We start from the raw sequence: 18,363 nt of genomic DNA on the forward strand, positions 1-18,363 counted from the left end.
GTACCTGCACACTTGCTGTGCCTTCGGTGCTTGTAACATTAGTGCTGCAGGCATGTGGGCGCCACCGCAAAATGTATGGGCCGGGGTGACGATTTCTGGCTGCAAGATAACAAAACAATAGAGACATTGAGCGTTCGTATTGTGAGTGAGTAGGGGCGAGACCTACATGTCAAAATCCTGTTTTTGTGACGGTCAAAAGTGATATGTTATTCATTTTATATCTCCTCTTGCTGTCCAGCTGCCAAAATCTACAGGAGAGACGAGCGTGGAGACACTCCCATGTCTTTTTTTTCTCGAGCTACATTTTGTTGGATGCTGATTACTTCAGATTGTATCAGAAGAGGAAGCCTGCAAGAGCAACTCAGAGCTCAAATTCCTGCCATGCTACCATCCTTTTAATACAATAAAGAGCCATTTCATTTGCAATGTTATTTTTTAAACACGAAGGAATTAGTCAAAAAGATCAGTAAAGCAAAAATATTTTGCCATAAAAAAAGGATGCAAACCTTGTTACCTTCCATGTAGTGCACAAACTACAACCTACTGTAGCTCAACCTGAGGTTTTACACACTCTAAAAACATTTACCAATTATGGATGAAAAATGGACCGATCCACTTTATGGGTCAATTTGACCCAACTTTGAGTCAAGAAATGGGTCTTTTAGCGTGAAACAACTCATAAATATTGGTCAGATCCTTTACTTGGGTCAAAAAAAAGTTGTATAAAACAACTCAGAGAGTTGGGTCAAATTGACCCATAAAGTGGATCGGTTAATTTTTGATCCATAATTGGGTTACTTTTGACCCAACTATTTTTAGAGTGCACAATAACAGTAAAAGTATAAGGGCAGGGTTTTAACCCATTCAGACCCGCATTTTTTCTGCTGGGCAATTAAAAAAAAATTATATATATATATATATATTTTTTTTTTTTACTGATTTTGACTCTTTTCCCTCATATGAACAACATGGAAAAAAATCATTTGGGGGTTATCTCATGTTCTTATTTGTTATAGTGGACACTGTAACGTGTTGTAAACTTAACAAGCTTATATGTAACATTTTTAACATGAACATCATGCAAATCAACTTGCGATTGTGATTGGTTAGCTAGGATCCAATCATGAACCAGAAGTGTTGAAATCATCCAAATTATGCGTTTCTATTGGTTTAGATGCGCAAATATGTCATGTCCACTGCAATCATCTATGCGTCAGAAAGGGTTAAATTAGGTAAAGATAATATATCATTTATGTAAATTAAACTTTTTTTAATGTTATTTTTTATTTTTCTATTTTTTTAAGCATCGTTGTTTAATGATTTCATAAAACAAATTTGGGCTTCTTACATTAAAAATTAGGGGCACACAAGAAAGTTGTAACATTACCAGAGCAAAATTGCAGTTCATCAAAGAAAAAAGTTGTAATCCTACATGAATAATTTATGTTTTACTAGGTAGAATACAGTCATAGTACTACAGTCATAAATACATCGCTGCATTAGGATGATGATAGTAGCCAAAGATCTTGTCACGTTACATTTAAGTAGGGATGGGTGAGTACAGATATGAGGTATTTATTTGAACTAATTTTTCATATGTTCTATATAAATTTGTGCTTTATGAACAAATTTGAAAAAGATAGAATTTTTTTTTTTTAATGCCATTAATGTTATGCAATTTTAAAGAAAATTGCTATACGTATTGGGATTTTAGGTCTTTCTTGAACCCTATTATGTTGCGGGTCAAGGTAACCCATTTGAAAGTTAAAATAAATGGTAAAAGCATTTTTTTGTATACGTACTCAGCATATTCAATGAAAATGATATTCATATGCATTTTTTAAAATATATATTTTTTGTTAATAAAAAAACAACTCTGAAGCATGAACTGTGAGAGGAACTATTGATTGGAATTGTTACTGATGGAGTTACTATAAGATAAAATAAACACCCTGTTTACATTTTTAACATTTCTGAAACTTTTGGATAATTAAGCTAATGACCCATGCTGTTCCTAAGTTGGAAAAATTGTATCGAAAGAGTGCAAATGAAGTATTGGCTTCGTTAGTTTACAGGATTACAAAAAAAAGACTATTTCTGATACTTTTGGATAATTACACACGCACTTCAGGTTCAAACGACCCAAGGATAGTGTCCAGAGAAACAAATGTAACACACGGGTTAAAATGAAGTTGTTGTTGTTTTTTTTGTTATTTTTGTGAACAAGATTACACACACGCGCCCAAAAAAGTTTTTGAGACTATTGGATAATTGAACACACCATCAGGTCAACATTACTGCAATTTCTGAGAAATAAACATAACGCACAGATTAAAACAAGTCATGGACACGGACACACGTTACTGACGCGTTTGGATGACTTCTATTTGCATCACAATGAAGAGAAATGATGTTTATGCCATAAAGTTCTCAGTAGTTGTGTGTTTTTATAGCTCAACCCACCATGGCTCGACCTCTTCCAGAACACCTTGACCTGCAGCTGACCGCTATGGCAATGGGGGGCAGCAACCTCCAGGCGAAGGTCACCAGGGATGACAGGGTCAAGAGGTGATTCAGGGTGAAGAAGAGAAGACGAAAGGGGGAGGTCAGGAGAGGATGAGGAAGAGGATGAGAGGGAAGGAGACAAGGACGATGAGGAAGGCGCCGACGGGAGCTCGTTGGAAAAGTCTTCTTTGGTACAATCTAATTGAAGGAGATGGGGGGGAAATGTATTAAAAAGTTGACTGACTCATTTGACTTGTAATAAAATTGAATCCACCGAAATAACGAGAGATGTTGCTTTTCAATGTGCTTCATCAACCACAATACAGTTACATATAATTCGTTCTCAATCAAGTATTGTTCTGATAAACCAACAACACAGCACATTTTGTGATTTTATGAACATATTATACTGTCACCCTTGCAAAGTAGTGGTGAAAGAGCAAAGCTAAACTTCATTATTGTTCACTCAACGACACTAATTGGTATCATCTGACCTTTCCACCTCATCCACAAATGTCATGTATGCTTACTTTTGAAATATAAACGCTGACATGTTCCATATGAAATTGCTGCTCCGTGGCTGGATAATTGAGCTGCAGCTGGCATATAAGCCTGGGAGGCGTTGACCAACAGGTCACCTATAAATACCTTTGTTGCCCCGATGACTATTAACCTGCCACTTTCCACGCTCAGTGAGCGAGAAACATGGAGGGAAGCAGAACATGCTGACGAATTCAACTGGAATATCATAAACTCAATTACGGTACTGTATGACTCCGTTTAGAAAAGTGTAATGTGCTGTGAACTTCATAGACGGTGACAATTAATGGCATGGAACACGGTATTAAAATATATCAGCTCAGTCAGGTTGGATTCAGGTTGCATAAAATAGCATACATACAGTAATACTTATTTTTACTTATTATTTCAATGTTACAATTATTCATACAGTACACGTACATGATTATTTTATTCATATTTGTTCTTGTGGCAAATCAGATCATTTCTCTGATGACTCATGTGAGTAGCCATTTAGTGTCATTGGAAAGAGAATTGCTAAGACCACATCTGCCAAGTGTGAAAATGTGAAAGTGAGATGTACTTTTTGATGTATTTTTCCCTCTTAGCACCACCTTGGTAGTTTGCACCTAGCCCCCAAAATTAAAATAGTAGCCTACAGCCCAGTCTGTCATGGCATCTTCCATCTTAAAGTGGAAGTCAACCTTAAACATTTCGACATTCTGATCAATATTACATTTGTGGAATATGAGTTATGAAGCAAAATCCAGCCCTTTTTATCCATCTCAGGGGGCGGCCATTTTGCCACTTGCTGTCGACTGAAGATGACATCACAGTTGCTCAGGGCTCAGGCAACGACCAATCACAGCTCACATGTTTTCTGAAGCTGAGCTGTGATTGGTTGTTACCTGAGACCTGAGCAAGTGTGATGTCATTGTCACTCGAAAAAAAAACGGCTGGATTCTCCCCCCCTTTTTTTGTATTGTTTTTGAGAGGGCTCAGTATTGTTCATTCGGTAATCTTACCGATTCGATATGTCATCATCATTACTCTTTTTTTATTTTTTTCCCCTTTCTTTTGTATGTGCTTGAGTATGTGCGTGCATATGTGCATGTGTGTACGTGTGTGCTCATTAATTCACCTAAAACATATTAAAAATCCCATACCGTTCACCTAAACCGAATACTTCAGAATCCTGCTAGAGGCGTGAAGTTGTCAGGCGACCCGAGGAAGGATCAAAGAAAATAAAAAGTGAAATCCAGCACCGACCAGACATCACCTACTACCCACCGGGTTACCAACCAGAATCTTTCACCAACCCCAAAAACATCTAAATTCCAACAAATTAGGGAGACCTCAAGAGACCAAAGGAAAGACTGAGGAAAGGAAGGACGGCTGGATTTTACTGCTTAACTCTTATTTCACTAACGCAATATTAACCAGAATGCCATATTTTTTGGTCAATCTCAGGAGTGGCCATTTTGCCTTGACTGAAAGTGATATCACTGTTGCCCAGTGCTCAGGTAATGAATAATCACAGCTCACCTGTATTCTGAGCGTGATCATGTGACATCCATACATACATTGGTCGTTATCGGAGCCCTGAGCTTCTGTGATGTAATTTTCAGCCGACAACAAGCAAAATGGCCGCCCGCTGAGAACGGGTGGATTTTGCAACTTAATTCATATTCTATAAACACAATATCAATCAGAATGCCACGTTTAGGCTAGTGGGGGCGCATATATTGTTATTGCAAATAAATTTTGGGGATTGACTTCCCTTCCCCTTTCAAGTTTTTATCCACATAAAAAGAAAAATCCATATTGTTACTTGCATTCGACTGAAAATGACATCACAGTTGCACAGGGCTCAGGTAACGACCAATCACAGCTCACCTGTTTTTTTTAAGCTGACCTGTGATTGGTGGTTACCGGAGCCCTGGGCAACTGTGATGGTATGTTCTGGGCACCATTCATACACAAATGACACTTTTTGATGTACTTGACGAACCAGGAAGCAGCATGCTAAAATAAGGCGCTCGATGTTTTTCGGCACTTATAGATTGGCCTTGACAAGTATCATTTCAGTTACATTTGTAAATACAGCTTTCTGTATCAAACTAATAGGACATTTTATACCTTTACAAGGTACTGTAGTAAAGACAATGTGGGCTCTCGGGCTCTTCAGTCTCTTCTGACCCCAGTAGGCCACTGACTGTACAGACAGGAAGTAGGAAGTATCAGGGAGAAGACCCTGTAGCCACAGCTCACACTGCACCTATAACACAACATAAAAATGGAAAGATGATAAAAAAAAAAAACGGATTTTCACTATTAAATCTGGTCCAATGTTTTTTCAGGTTCCTGACTGGTGTCCTACGGAAATTATGCCAAAGGTTGGTGGCTTGAAAAACCACCACAGTCATTTGCCAATGTTATATTCATCATGCACACCGCCTTCATATCCTTCAATATGATGTGTTTGTGCCCTCCCGATTGACTGACAGGCGAAACCTGTTCTGCATTAGACTGCCATTTGACTGACAGCTCATTACTGACTCTTAGTCAATCAAATCTGTCTGCCTGTGTGGACCTGAACCAGCCACAACAAAGAGATGCTTAGACGATAACACAATTGTGTTTGGGTATGTGTGTTTAAGACAAAATGTCACAGACCTGAGTTAAAAGCAGTGCCTCGGTGGCTAGCAGAGAAAACGAGTATTTCTCATGCAACCAAGATAGACAAAACATATGGCCTGTACAACTGTGTGTTGCATGTGCGTGTATATATGTGACACTCAAAAAGAAAAGCCTGGAATTCTATTTTAGTGCTTAATGTCAGAGGATATTGTATGAAAGAAACCAATGTATATTCATAACCACTAATTCTGCAGAGGTTTGAGGACGCTTCCTTCAATTTCCTTTTATATGTCAGTTTTAATGCTGCATATCCCACATCATGCATAAAATCTGACTTGACATAAAAATTAGTTTCATCATCTTTAGTGACGGCCACTAAAATGACCAGCATATTCTTGCAACCTTTTGTGATGCTCTTGTCTCTTTGTGAGTCTATGAAGCTGCAAGTAAAAAAAACACTTGTTAAGAGGCCTCATTTAAATTCCAGGCCTCTCAGCCAAGCAGAACAGAAGACCTGATTCGAGATAAATGGCTCCAACGGGCTGAGTCTGGGATCGCCATCACTACTTTGGATAGTGAACACCATATGAACAAACTTGCATTAAAAGGCTTTTGTTTGGCTTAATTTTGTAATATGTAAGAAATAATCTCCCTTTGCATGTTCCCGAATCCCAACTGAATCTACTGTAATAGTTTTCCTCATCAGATATTATCCAGAAACGTTCATTTCCCACTTTAATATTAGAGCTGTCATATCCTTATGAAGAGGAAGTTAAAAATAATATGGTCCATGATGCTGGTAAGCTTCCAAGTTTTATTATTTCATTTCAATTGCTTCCATATGGAATAAGAAAATTAATTTGGTACAGACTCAAACTGTCACGATTGTACAATGTATTGTAACTGTGTCTTCAATGTAAAAATACCATTTTAACATTCTCAACGTTCATATAAATATGGAGAGACGTTAAAAGTGGCATGTGTGATAAGTGACCACTAGATGTTGCTTTATCATAAAATGTAGTCGAAGCGCATGCAATTAGAAGCACGCACACTATTTCGCAAGCCTACCAACAATTATCCACCATCTTATTTTTGTTTGTTTGAGCAAACATGCATCTCAGTGAGCGATGGTGACTTGGCAGCCAAAGTGAAGCCTGGCGAGTGGCCCCAATGACCTAGCGAGCCTGATTTAGCTGGAGTAGCTCACAAGCTCGGAGACCCCCCCCCCCCCCCCCCAAAAAAAAAGCTAGTCGGTGACAAGCAACGTGAGCCCGAATCACGGGACTCAGCGTCTGCCACCTGCAGGTCCTAACTGTGAAAGGTAAGCGCTGATCAACCCATTGGGTCCGATGCTAAATGCAAGCACCACCAGAGCTAACTATGTTCGTGAAGTTGTCATTTGGGCAACCGTAGAACTAAGATGGCGGCGAAACATGCCAGCCTCTTGTAAGGTGAGGCTCCAGCCATGTAATATAATTAGTATTTACTCAACCTATGATTATATTTAACTCATTTGCTTCCAAAAGTGTATAAATACGTTCTATTTTAAATATTACCATGCTCCCAAAGACATATTTATATGTTCATGGTATGTTACTTTTATTTTTTATGCTAGAGCATACAGAGGGCTTTGGTGCAGCCTCTGAACTGAAGAGAATACATGAAGCAATGGTAGTTATTACAAAAACGGCCAGCACGTGGCAGTACAGTATAAGAGATCAACCAGTGTAATGTTGCAACAAGCTGTTTCCCCCACTGTTTTAAACATATTTTTGAATATTGAATAAGCTTAGCTATATATTCTAAAGCTAATTTCTGTAAAACGGAGACAGATACAAATATACTTTTTTCCTAATGAAAGAAGATTCCATGTTTTTATAGCAATAGAACACAATATTGTGCCTTGCAAAATCTGTCAAAATCTAGTAAAACAGCGGGAGCGAAAGGGGTTGCTTCAGTGAAAATGGCTGGGAGTGAATGAGTTTTAAAAAAATGTACGTTGATGTGATAGAATTAAAAAAAAAATTTTTTTGCATGTTATTGAAATCAATAGCGTTTTTTTAAATTGAATTATTAGTTCACCACCGGGGCTAAACATTACACACTGTCACTTTAAACACAGTGTAATAATACTACAACTAAGCAAAATTGCTTACACTTCAAAAATGCTTGACAGACACAGTGGAGAAGCAAAATAACAAAATAGACTTGTAGAGTTGATCTGATGTTCATTGAGTTAAATTCTGACAAAATCACATGACGTCACACATGACGATGGTTTGAAGTTTTCTTTGACCTGAGGCACATTTTTCAACAAAATTTTGCTCTTCATTACTTCCAAATGTACAACATTTGGAACCATCAATTTGGAGGTCTTACTGTACTGTGATTCTGGCTTTGTGGGCTGCTGTCTGAGTCCTGACTGAACTTCATTTTCTTGCACTAAAATCATTAAAATTGTCAATTTAAAAAAAAGCACCAATCTTCTTGTACCTACAGTATACACGCTGCACTTTTTTTTTTTTTTAACATACATTAAGTTAAGAAAACTGACACTTTAACTAATCCATAACTTACAGATAGACAAATTTCTAATTCAATATGCAATAATTTTGGCCCCTGCATTCACTCTGCAATTACTGCAAGCTTGGGGAATCCAGGACCAGAAAGTAAAAACCCTGCCATAGATTGGCTTTAGTCCACAGGTGCTTCTACTCAATTGGCACACAAGCTCATCTTCACCTGTTGAATAGAAGCACCTATGGCTAAAGCCAAACTGTTTCAGGGTTTTTACTTCCAGATCTGGATTCCCCAACCCTGATGACTTGTATGTCATACATACTTTCCTAGCTGTTGCGACTAACTCTATAGTGACTGGCTGGCACACAATGCAACATTTCCTTGTGCTAATCTGAGTTCAATGCAATGCCCAAAAAAACAAAAACAAAAAAACAGACAGCAGAAAAGTTCAATTTTTCTGGGTACAGCTAATCTATGTGGTTGAGTTATGTCAGTGCTTTAGCGTCAGACCAACATGTTTTCTTAGCGCCGGTGATAATTGCTTGTCTGACTGAAAACAACTGTATTTTAAACATACAGTATGCACAAACATTCAAAGTAAAAAAAGAAAGAAAAAAAAAGAAAATATGTAAGTCTTGAACCCGACATACATCAAGCTTTTAATTTGATATTGGAATAGCTCAGTGGACGCCCTCATTCTCTTCTTCATATCTGAAATTATTATGTATGGTACGTATCTATAATATCTTTAATTATGCCGCATTCCATTACACCTTAAACATATTAGCATAAAAACTTTCAGGCTTTACAACAAAACCGAAATGTGCATGAAAAATCTCTAAGACAGGCCTTCGATTCTTTCAAATGTTATACACGGTCCTAAAGCCATGCTCTTTTTCAAGTATTTTTCATGAACAAACAAACAGATTTAAAGTAATCGGATTACCACTACTTCCTCTGCCCCTCCCGTCTATCACTGCATTGCCTAATCAGTGTGACGTTTCATTAGGACACATTTCCTTACCCCCTGAGTCACTCTGCTGTTGCTCCTTGTTTTGCTCTCCTGGTGTGCATGTGGCTGTGTAAACTGGGCGCGCATGTTGTTATGTAATTCATGTGTGTTGGCACGCTCTGGGTGGGTGTGTTTTTGTGTCCTTTGTCGAGACATCCAGGTGACTCTGTAGTTGTGGACTGGCAAGTCTCCATCCTGAGGGGGGTCCCAATGTATTAAGACGGCCACAGTGATTCTATTTCCCCCTGACCTATGGAGAGAGGTCAAGATGTCAAAACACACCAAACATAAAAGTCAAACCAACCTTCCCTTTCCCTTTCTTTGGGATTGTGTTTTGTGTCTCCGTTGCTGTTCAAGTAATTGATGTTGCAGAGAAATCGCTCTTTGTCAACCGATTTCATTGCACCATTTGTAAGTTTTTTGACCTTTCTGTCACCGTATGGGCAGTGGCAGCTCAAAATGTTTACTAGTTTATTTTCAAGGGACAATACAGTATAAAGAGAGTCAAATTAGATTTGAAAAGATCAACAGCACCAGCAAAGAAAATCTATGTGATTATTAGGGGTGCAACGGTACAGGTAACCTACGCTGTACGGTCTGTACCTCGGTTTTTGGGCCACGGTTTCGGTTCGGTTTCGGTACGTGATTTGTGCGTAAAGAGAACTATTATTTTCCCTCAAAATTCTCTTTATTTTGCTTGTTGGCAAAAATTACATTGTGCAACGACAGTTTTAACACTATACAGTAGTAACAAATATGTATACAAAATAACATAATAATAATAATAATAATAATAAACTCATTCAATCCCAGCCATTTTCACTGAAGCAACCCCCTTCACTCCCGGCTGTTTAACTGGATTTTGACTAATTTTGCAAGGCCCACAGAATATTGTGTTCTATTGCTATAAAAACATGGAACCTACCAAAAGAAAGATTAGAGTATCTTCTTTCATCAGGGAAAAAAATCATTTTTTTTCTCAATTAGCATTAGAATATAGCTAAGTTTCATCATTATTCACAAATCTGTTTGTAAATAAGTGGGGAAAACAGCTTGTTGCAACTTGACGCTGGTTGATTTCTTATACTCTGCTGTCACCTGCTGGCCATTTTTGTACTAACTACAATTGCTTCATGCATTCTCTTCAGTTCAGAGGCTGCATCAAAGCCTTCTGTATGCTTTAGTATAAAAAAAAAAAACTTAAAAAAACAACAACTTAGAAGTACGTCTTTGGGAGCATGGTAATATTAAAAATAGAACGTATTATGTTTTGGGGAACAAATGAAATAATAATAATAATAATAATAATAATAATAATAATAATAATAATAATAATAATAATAATAATAATACAATTATTATTATTAATAATAATAATAATAATAATAATGGATAAAAATTGTGTACATCAGGGACGTTTCCTTTAACCCATTTTGACCAGGAGCGAATTGCCGCGTTTCTGCCTTTGGGGCCGGGAGGGCGGATTTGTGTCATTTGTTTTGTTTTGTTCTCGGTCTCTTGGCCGATGGGGTGCATCGGAGTGTGCACGACGTGGGGGTGCCGTAGACCTCGTGGCCTTTCCTGGAGTTTTGTTCGGGCGTTTATGGCTGGCGCGGATTCGCGGGAGTTGTGGTGGGGTGGATGGCGGTGATAGACAGCGCGCTGGGTGCTTCGAGCAAATCGTACCGGTTGACGGCTCAGCGCACCGTCTGTCACCGTCATTTGTTCCATGGCTCCCACGGGTCTGCGTCGCCTTCACGTGTATGTTCTGATGCATTTGATCGGCTGGGGGACCGAGGGTTGGTGGGGGCAGGGCAGGGTGACGTGTCTGCTTTCCCAGCTTTGGGGGTGGAGTGGCGCTGCTGCGCTCCTGGCTTGCTCAGTGGTGAAACGCTGTGATGCGCTCCCGGTCCAAATGGGTTAATGTATGGGACATGTTTCAAGCAACATTTAGAGACAGTTTCCGTTCGCTGTTTTCACTCCCTTCACGTTGTATTCGATAACAAAGCCGAAAGTATTCCACACTGCTTCTTCAAACTTTGATCTGTCAACTCCGCTGCTTGCGCTTGCAATTTAATTTTTCCGCTTCTGTGTGAGGGGGTAAGTGGGCAGAACCGCAACAGTGATTCGACATTAGCTTGTTTACAGTGCCCTATAAAGTGTCAATACAAAATTGCAGAACCAAAAACCCGCGGTCCATAAGGGCGTATTGTCCCGTGCAGGGTGGACCAAATAGTTCGGTAAAAGACAGAGAACCGTTGCATCCCTAATGATTACGTTTGCTCAATACCTTTCTGTGAAGTGAGATCCTGCTTGTGAAGTCATCCCAACCAGAGTTTGGTTGCTCACTCGAATATTTCTTGGCGGTTCTGGAGGTGACGGATCTGCAGCAAGAGAGAAAGGCATTCAAGCAAAATATCTACATTTCACTTCGGACTTTAGTCACATGGAATGGCCATGCAACTAGTCAGACAATATGTTGAACATTAACAAACACTACATAACGATTAGTAGTATTCACCATACCTACACTTCAGCCCCTGCCATGACCCTGAACAGGTTAAGCTAATTTCCTCTTGGTCTCATTGGAGTCGACTCGGCCAATTAGATTAATAGCATCAAAGGTGCATGAGACTGGAGAAGCATGACAATAACGGTTTCAGTAGCTACCACAACGTAGACTGAAGACATCCACTGCAAGTCTACGTTTGCCTCTAAGAACAAATCGTGAGGTCGTGGCTCTTTCGGCACAGAGCCTGTGTCTCATTAGTACCTCATACCCCGTGCTTTATTTGATTACAACTACAAAAGGTAGCTGATTAGAACTACATCCCCCATGGCAGGCCTCCCACTGGCCAAAGGCTTTGCCTGGTTGGCCTTTATGCTTCGGCCAAAGTTTAATATTAGAATTTATGGACTTGCTTTGTTTCTGTGTGCACGCATACCCAATGTTAAGCTGTTTCTTGAAGGCCTTTGTTTACTTTTTTCTCCCTCAGCCAGATGAATTTCAGTCTAATATTTTATGAGACGAAGACATCAGGATGAGTTCTGCAATCCACATTCTCTTGTGATTACCAAAGACAAGCGGCACAGTCGACCGGTGAGGTCACGCTGAAGACCCAAAACACAGGAAGAACCTGTTTGACATCTGCAAGCTTCCTGATTTGTAACCCCTGACCCCTAGACCCTGACTAATCAGTCCAATGAACTAGAAACACACGACTCTGACTGCTATCAGATGGTATTTGGAATGTCAATGTGTGTCTTTAACCTTTAACCCAGAACCCCAATTTAACACACACACACACATCCACAAAATTTGTATGAAGCTGACAGATCGACAGTCAAGAGATATCATCGTCAGCCAAGGGAAACAGCTGAATCACCATCCTTGCTCTGAGTAAATGTTAAAATTAAATATAATGGGTTGTGTAATATATATTTGTGAATTAGAACACACGTGATTAGAGCACATTAACAAACTTTTTAGGGGTATTTCCGTTGTGTTTAAAACAACCAGATTCTTACCACTGTCTCCAGTCATTATTACTAAGGAGACTCTCATGAATGGAGGACAGATGTGAGAGTGGTGTCAATATTGGCATTTGAGTCTCCGCAAAAAAGCAAATAAAAATATTTTCTCGTACTTGCTGACTATTCCTTGAACGGGCCAAAGCGAACTGCAAGGAGAATTTCATGCAGGAATTGCGATTTTGTTTTTACAATGTGGTTGACAATTATACTTCAGAGTAAGTATCAACAGATAAAGACCTAAAGAAGTCCAGTTACCCTGAAGTCAAATGCAGACATGCTTCAGCTAATATAGCACAACACCAAAAAGGACATATCAAATTGGACTGGATAAATATTTTATGTACAGTCTACTATTAATGTGTGTATGTTGTGGGCTCCCAAATTATTTAAACATCCTTTATTTTTTGTCTACACTGTAAAAAAAAAAAAAACATGTTAAAAAAAACAACGTACATTTCCGGCAACTGGGGCACCAAAAAAAATAGTGAAATAACAGAAATTACTTCTCATAAACCCCCCCCCCCCCCCCCCCACATAATTAAAAAACAGTCGGCAAGATTTTGCATGATTTTTAGTTTTTAATGTTTAATTAGAAGCATGCTCACATTTTAAAACAATTAAATGACCTAGAAATATAGTGGATACATGTTGTATTACGAATAGTAATGCTTAAAATTACAGAAATGTGCTGTTATAAGTTGTTTTTAATGATCAGATTTTATGGAAAGAGGTTTTATAATAATGTGTGTTTGATGTAATATAACAGTATATGACACAAAAAATAATGTGATTCATCTTTCAAAACATGTTGAAAAAAACAGTTGAAAAACTAGATATTGGGTTTAAAATTGCAACAGTTTACTGTTATGGTAATTCATTTATATAGCATTTTTCCACCTTACGAGGCTCTCAAACCGCTTTAAGTTTACTCATTCCCCTTCTGATGACTCAAGGATACTTCAACATGATGACAAATACTGGCGGCCGTGGCTCAAGGTGGTGATTTGTTTGATCCCCGCTCTCCCCAAATCATGTGTTGTTGTGTTTTTGGGCAAGGCACACACACACACATTGCCTCCAGTGCTGCTCACACTGGTGTGGTAAGGTGCGAATGTTTGGTGGTGGTTGGGGGGGCCATAGGCGCACACTGGTAGCCATGCTTTTGTCAGCCTGCCCCAGGGCAGCTGTAGCTACTTACGTAGCTTCCCGCCACCGCAGTGTGAATGTGTGAGTGCATGAATAATGTATTCATTCCATTGTAAAGCGTCTTTCAGGGTCTAGAAAAACGCTCTATAAATCTGATGCATTATTATTATTATTATTATTATTACTTAGTTGGTAGTGCTGATGCCCCAAAGCAGAGGCAGCATTCGAAAGTCCAATTCCTTGCTTTGCATATTATTCACATTTTCAAGCTTTCTCCTTTCCCTATATCTCATTAGATGTCCTTTCAAAATAAATGCTAATACGATGTCAATGAATGTTACCATCTAAGACATTACAGTAGTAGTTATTTTCAATAAAAAAAAAACAATAAAAAAAAACATTAGTCAATTAACAAAGAATTTGCTGTACATATTTTTACTATACTTTTTACTATTTAATTTCTCCTTAATTTTAAGTTTGTCCCCCATAGATTTAAATTAGCATTTTACAGTTTATTCCCTTAAATAAAAGACAAATATTTGTGAAATTAAGATTAATTTATTAACTTATTTTAACGTTAAATATATGTATTTTCTAATGCTTTTTTTTTGGGGGGGGGGGCTATTTTGTTTTCACAGTTACAGTGATTTCATGTTATTTTGCAATCAGTATATAAGATAAAAAAATAAATGCTATTTTAAAAATATAGGAAACATCTGTAGAATAAAATTAAATAAAGGATTTTTTTTTTTAAACCGTGTAGTATTGAGAGAGAAGCAGCAAAGAGACAAAATGTTCCTCAGTCCCTGACTTGTCCTGACAGGTATAATATCAATGATGCACTGGCACAAATGAAGGAGTGCAAGATGTGTTGCTCAGTGTCTCAGGAGACAACATTGACATTAACTGTCAGGTGAGTAAAGCACAGCTCAAAGCTCTCTGTGTTAAATACTTGAGTGACTCCGGTGTGCTCATCTGACCTTTACTGGAGATGTGGTGCTTGCTTGGTGTAGTGAAGCCCCTGCTGCCTTGACTGTTTACTGCCGCCACTCTGAACTGATACCAACGCTGAGATCTCAGATCTGACAGTAGCGTGTCCTCAAAAAGGGTCTAAAAATACAAACACATCAACTATATTAACAATGACATGCAAGGTTCCGCGTCCGTGCATGGTCCTCTCTCTGTAACATTTGACACTGAAAATCTTTGCAATTGATCTGGACACATAGCGAAAATATGTACCGTATTTATTGTTAGTCATCTGCTCAAAACCATTTAGAATCCTACGTTGTCAACACATGATTCATCAAACCAAAGTGATGTCTGTCATCACATGTCTCCATACAAAGAAAAAGGGGGAGGAGTGGGATAAATTGGAAGTATGTTCTTTTAATGACAGTTGTGGCAGCACATGGAAATACAACTCAAAATAAAAGGGTCATCAAATTTCTACAAAAACCTTTTCTCAGTGGCTGCAAGGCAACCTACGCTTAACAGCACATGCAAGAGAACACAGATAAAAATGAAAATGATCAAATAGTGTGATATTTGATTTTGATTAGTGATGTTGATGGCAATATAAATGATATGTTGTTAACAAACAAAGGTAATAATATTGACCCACCCATATATTTAAATGTTTGGTTAAGCGGGCAGGTGAGCGAAAGCTTATCCCAGCTGATTTTGGCCAGGAGCAGGGATGCAATCACCAATCATAGACCAGTGGTATCCAAACTATGGCCTAGGGGCAATTTGCGGCCCACTCTCCATTTTTGGCGACCCAAATCATATTATAAAGATAACTTTGAAGGCTATTTTAAAATAGGTTGGCAGTATGAAAAATGTATGTCTCAAAAGCTGGATTCGGGGGAGGGGGGGAGTTTAGTTGAGGACGCCCAATGACATGTACTACCAAATTAACTGGTTTAAATAAAGCTAATATACAAAGATGCAAATAAACTATTTACAGTTGTTTCGCTGTACAGTTAATTGTTCTAAATCTTGTCTATTCAGGGTGTAATTCTACTTTTGACCACTAGAAAGTAGCACACAACTTACTCTGAGAATTTGAAAGAAGAAGAAGAAGAAAAAGAACCGGAAAAAAATATTTAAAAACCCGGGGAAGTCGTCCGCACAGCCTAGTTTTTATTGAAAACTATGCTTTTATTGAAAACGAACTATACTATTTTTTTTTTCAGTTTTTTAAAAAAACAGAAAAAAGAATAATAATTACTTAAATCAGACATGAGCTGTTAAAATTGTATATATGCTGTAATTACTTTGGATGTATCGGTATGAGTGTAATGAAAATTGTATGTGAGTATAAGGATATGATTTATAAATGTATTATGGTGTATTCCTATGAATTTCTTGAACATGTGTTGCTGGCTGTGCGTATGTTAAAGTGCACTTGTACATATGACTAGGTTTATACATTTTCTTTTGTTGAAATACATTAGCCTTATCATTTTATCAACATCAAACGAATAAAGGGTAGGACTAGATACGTTTTTAACTTCCTCCTACCCCTTTTGAACATATAAACTCTTTTCTGTCTTCCTATTCTTGTTTTTCTTTTTTACTTCAATTTATATTTTATACTTGTAATGTGTTTTGTGTTTTCTTTATGTTTATATCTTCAATAAAACCATAAACCAAACCAATGTTGTCCTCTCTAGTCCTGCTTTTTAACGCTACACAAATCAACAATAGTAAGTTCATTTTATAACGTACATCTTTGGCCATGATTATTTATGGCTGTATAATGCGAGATGATAAGTTAAGTATGTAAGTTGGAGGGGGGGGGGGGGGGGGCATGGTTTGGTACTGTGTTCAATTTTTTTGTTATTCTTGATTGATGTGAAGGAAAATGTAAAAGTAAAGTGAAATGAAGACAGGAAATAGTTTGTTTGTTTTTTAACAGAATTGTCAAAGTTTTGGGTCAAATTGTTGCAGATTCACGTTGTGTACAATAGCTGACTTAGTGACACTAAAGCACACACACACAGACACGAGCCGTCATCTATTTAAGTCCATAATGAATGTTCAGTCATTCAGAGTCTGTCGGTGGAACGGCTGTGGCTACCAGTAGTTCCTTTTTAAGCTCTGGTTATTTACCTAACCTCACACAGGCACACACACATGCGGATACACAGTACACACACACTCACACATACATTCACACGAACAGTTTACCCTGGCAAAGAGTCAGACAGGCGGGGGAAAAGGTTTAGACAGTGAGGCAGTAGAATGATGAGGTGGAAACTGTCTATCATCCACAGAGTGAATTATGAGGTAAAGATATGTTGAGGTTGTTAAACTGTTAAAAGGCAAAACCTTTGCCAATATCAAATCCTCAAAGGCTGGCTTGGGATGAGAAAAAAAAGAGTCTGGCGGTTATTTACCATGGCAACAGTGATCCATGGGGACGCACTATCTTCACTGGGGTGAATGCCCGTGTTCCAGCGTGACTGCAGCACGTAAACGACCGGCTCTATACTGACATTGAACTTCGACAGCCACATCACTTTTACCCGACCCAGTGGATCTTCCACAAAGCTCATATCTCTGCGGGGTTTCAGAGGAACGCCTGCAGGAGAAAGAGAACACTTTAACTAGAAAAGTTTTAGTCTTAAACATTTGTTGGCATACCATATATTTTTTACATGACATTACATTAGATCCAGAAAAAAATTATATAAAAAAATACACCTGACTGTGATAAAAGCATCTGAACATATTAAAATTAGTACTGTCAAGCAATTCAACATTTTTAACTAATTAATCACATAATTTTCCATAATTAATCACGATTAATCACATTTTCTATTTCTGCTTGTACTTTTTTTCTACAAAGCATGTAACAGATGTTTAAAGCTTATAACAGATCTAAAATCTTGGAATTAATGTAAATCATTCACACAGAAAGTATATTTAGAATCAAGGACTGTTTGAATTTGTCTTTGTAAAGTGCGCAAACTACTTGAGATCTCGCCAAAAAGCAAGTAAAATTATCTATATTCGGTGTTCATCTTCGTGCCTGTGGCTAAGTCTGGCTGCAAGTTATAGGCCGTAACAGGAAGTAAATAAAACTCACATAACTGAGTTAAAAAAAAATGTATGCCTTAAAAAAATTTAAATTAATCTCCAGATTTAACACTTTAATTTTGACAGCCCTAACTGAAATATTAAAAGCATTACAATACATTTTGTTTACAAGATGTTCTATGTGCCTCCACTATTCTAAACAGGCTATTCTTATTAATATTGCATTTGTGGAATAGTTTTTATCCATCTCAGGGGGCGGCCATTTTGCCTTGTACTGCCACTTGCTGTCAGCTGACATCACAGAGCATAAGGGCTCAGCTTGCGAACATTACATGACTAAACCCAGAAACAGGTGAGTCATATTGATCGTTACCTGAGCCCTGAGTAACATCACAGCCCTGAGCCCTGAGTAACTTTACATGACCAAACCCAGAAAC

The 18,363-nt window shown here is 38.1% G+C and overlaps 1 protein-coding gene across 1 annotated transcript in view; it reads right to left on the bottom strand.

Annotated features, from left to right (window-relative positions):
- The window catches only part of anos1b (anosmin 1b), a 48,215-nt gene that overhangs the window by 3,307 nt on the left and 26,545 nt on the right, over positions 1–18,363 (bottom strand). The window contains exons 5-11 of the mRNA XM_086089348.1: positions 17,284–17,468; positions 14,860–14,989; positions 11,490–11,583; positions 9,212–9,449; positions 5,164–5,302; positions 2,464–2,703; positions 5–99 (exon numbers count right to left, since the gene is read on the bottom strand). Of these exons, the coding sequence (XP_085945474.1) occupies positions 5–99; positions 2,464–2,703; positions 5,164–5,302; positions 9,212–9,449; positions 11,490–11,583; positions 14,860–14,989; positions 17,284–17,468 (1,121 nt within the window). The remainder of the gene's footprint in view (positions 1–4; positions 100–2,463; positions 2,704–5,163; positions 5,303–9,211; positions 9,450–11,489; positions 11,584–14,859; positions 14,990–17,283; positions 17,469–18,363) is intronic.

Source organism: Leptonotus elevatus, chromosome 11 (genome assembly GCF_054856555.1).
Source record: "Leptonotus elevatus isolate MCC_2025b chromosome 11, RoL_Lele_1.0, whole genome shotgun sequence".
NCBI classification, from domain to species: Eukaryota; Metazoa; Chordata; class Actinopteri; order Syngnathiformes; family Syngnathidae; genus Leptonotus; species Leptonotus elevatus.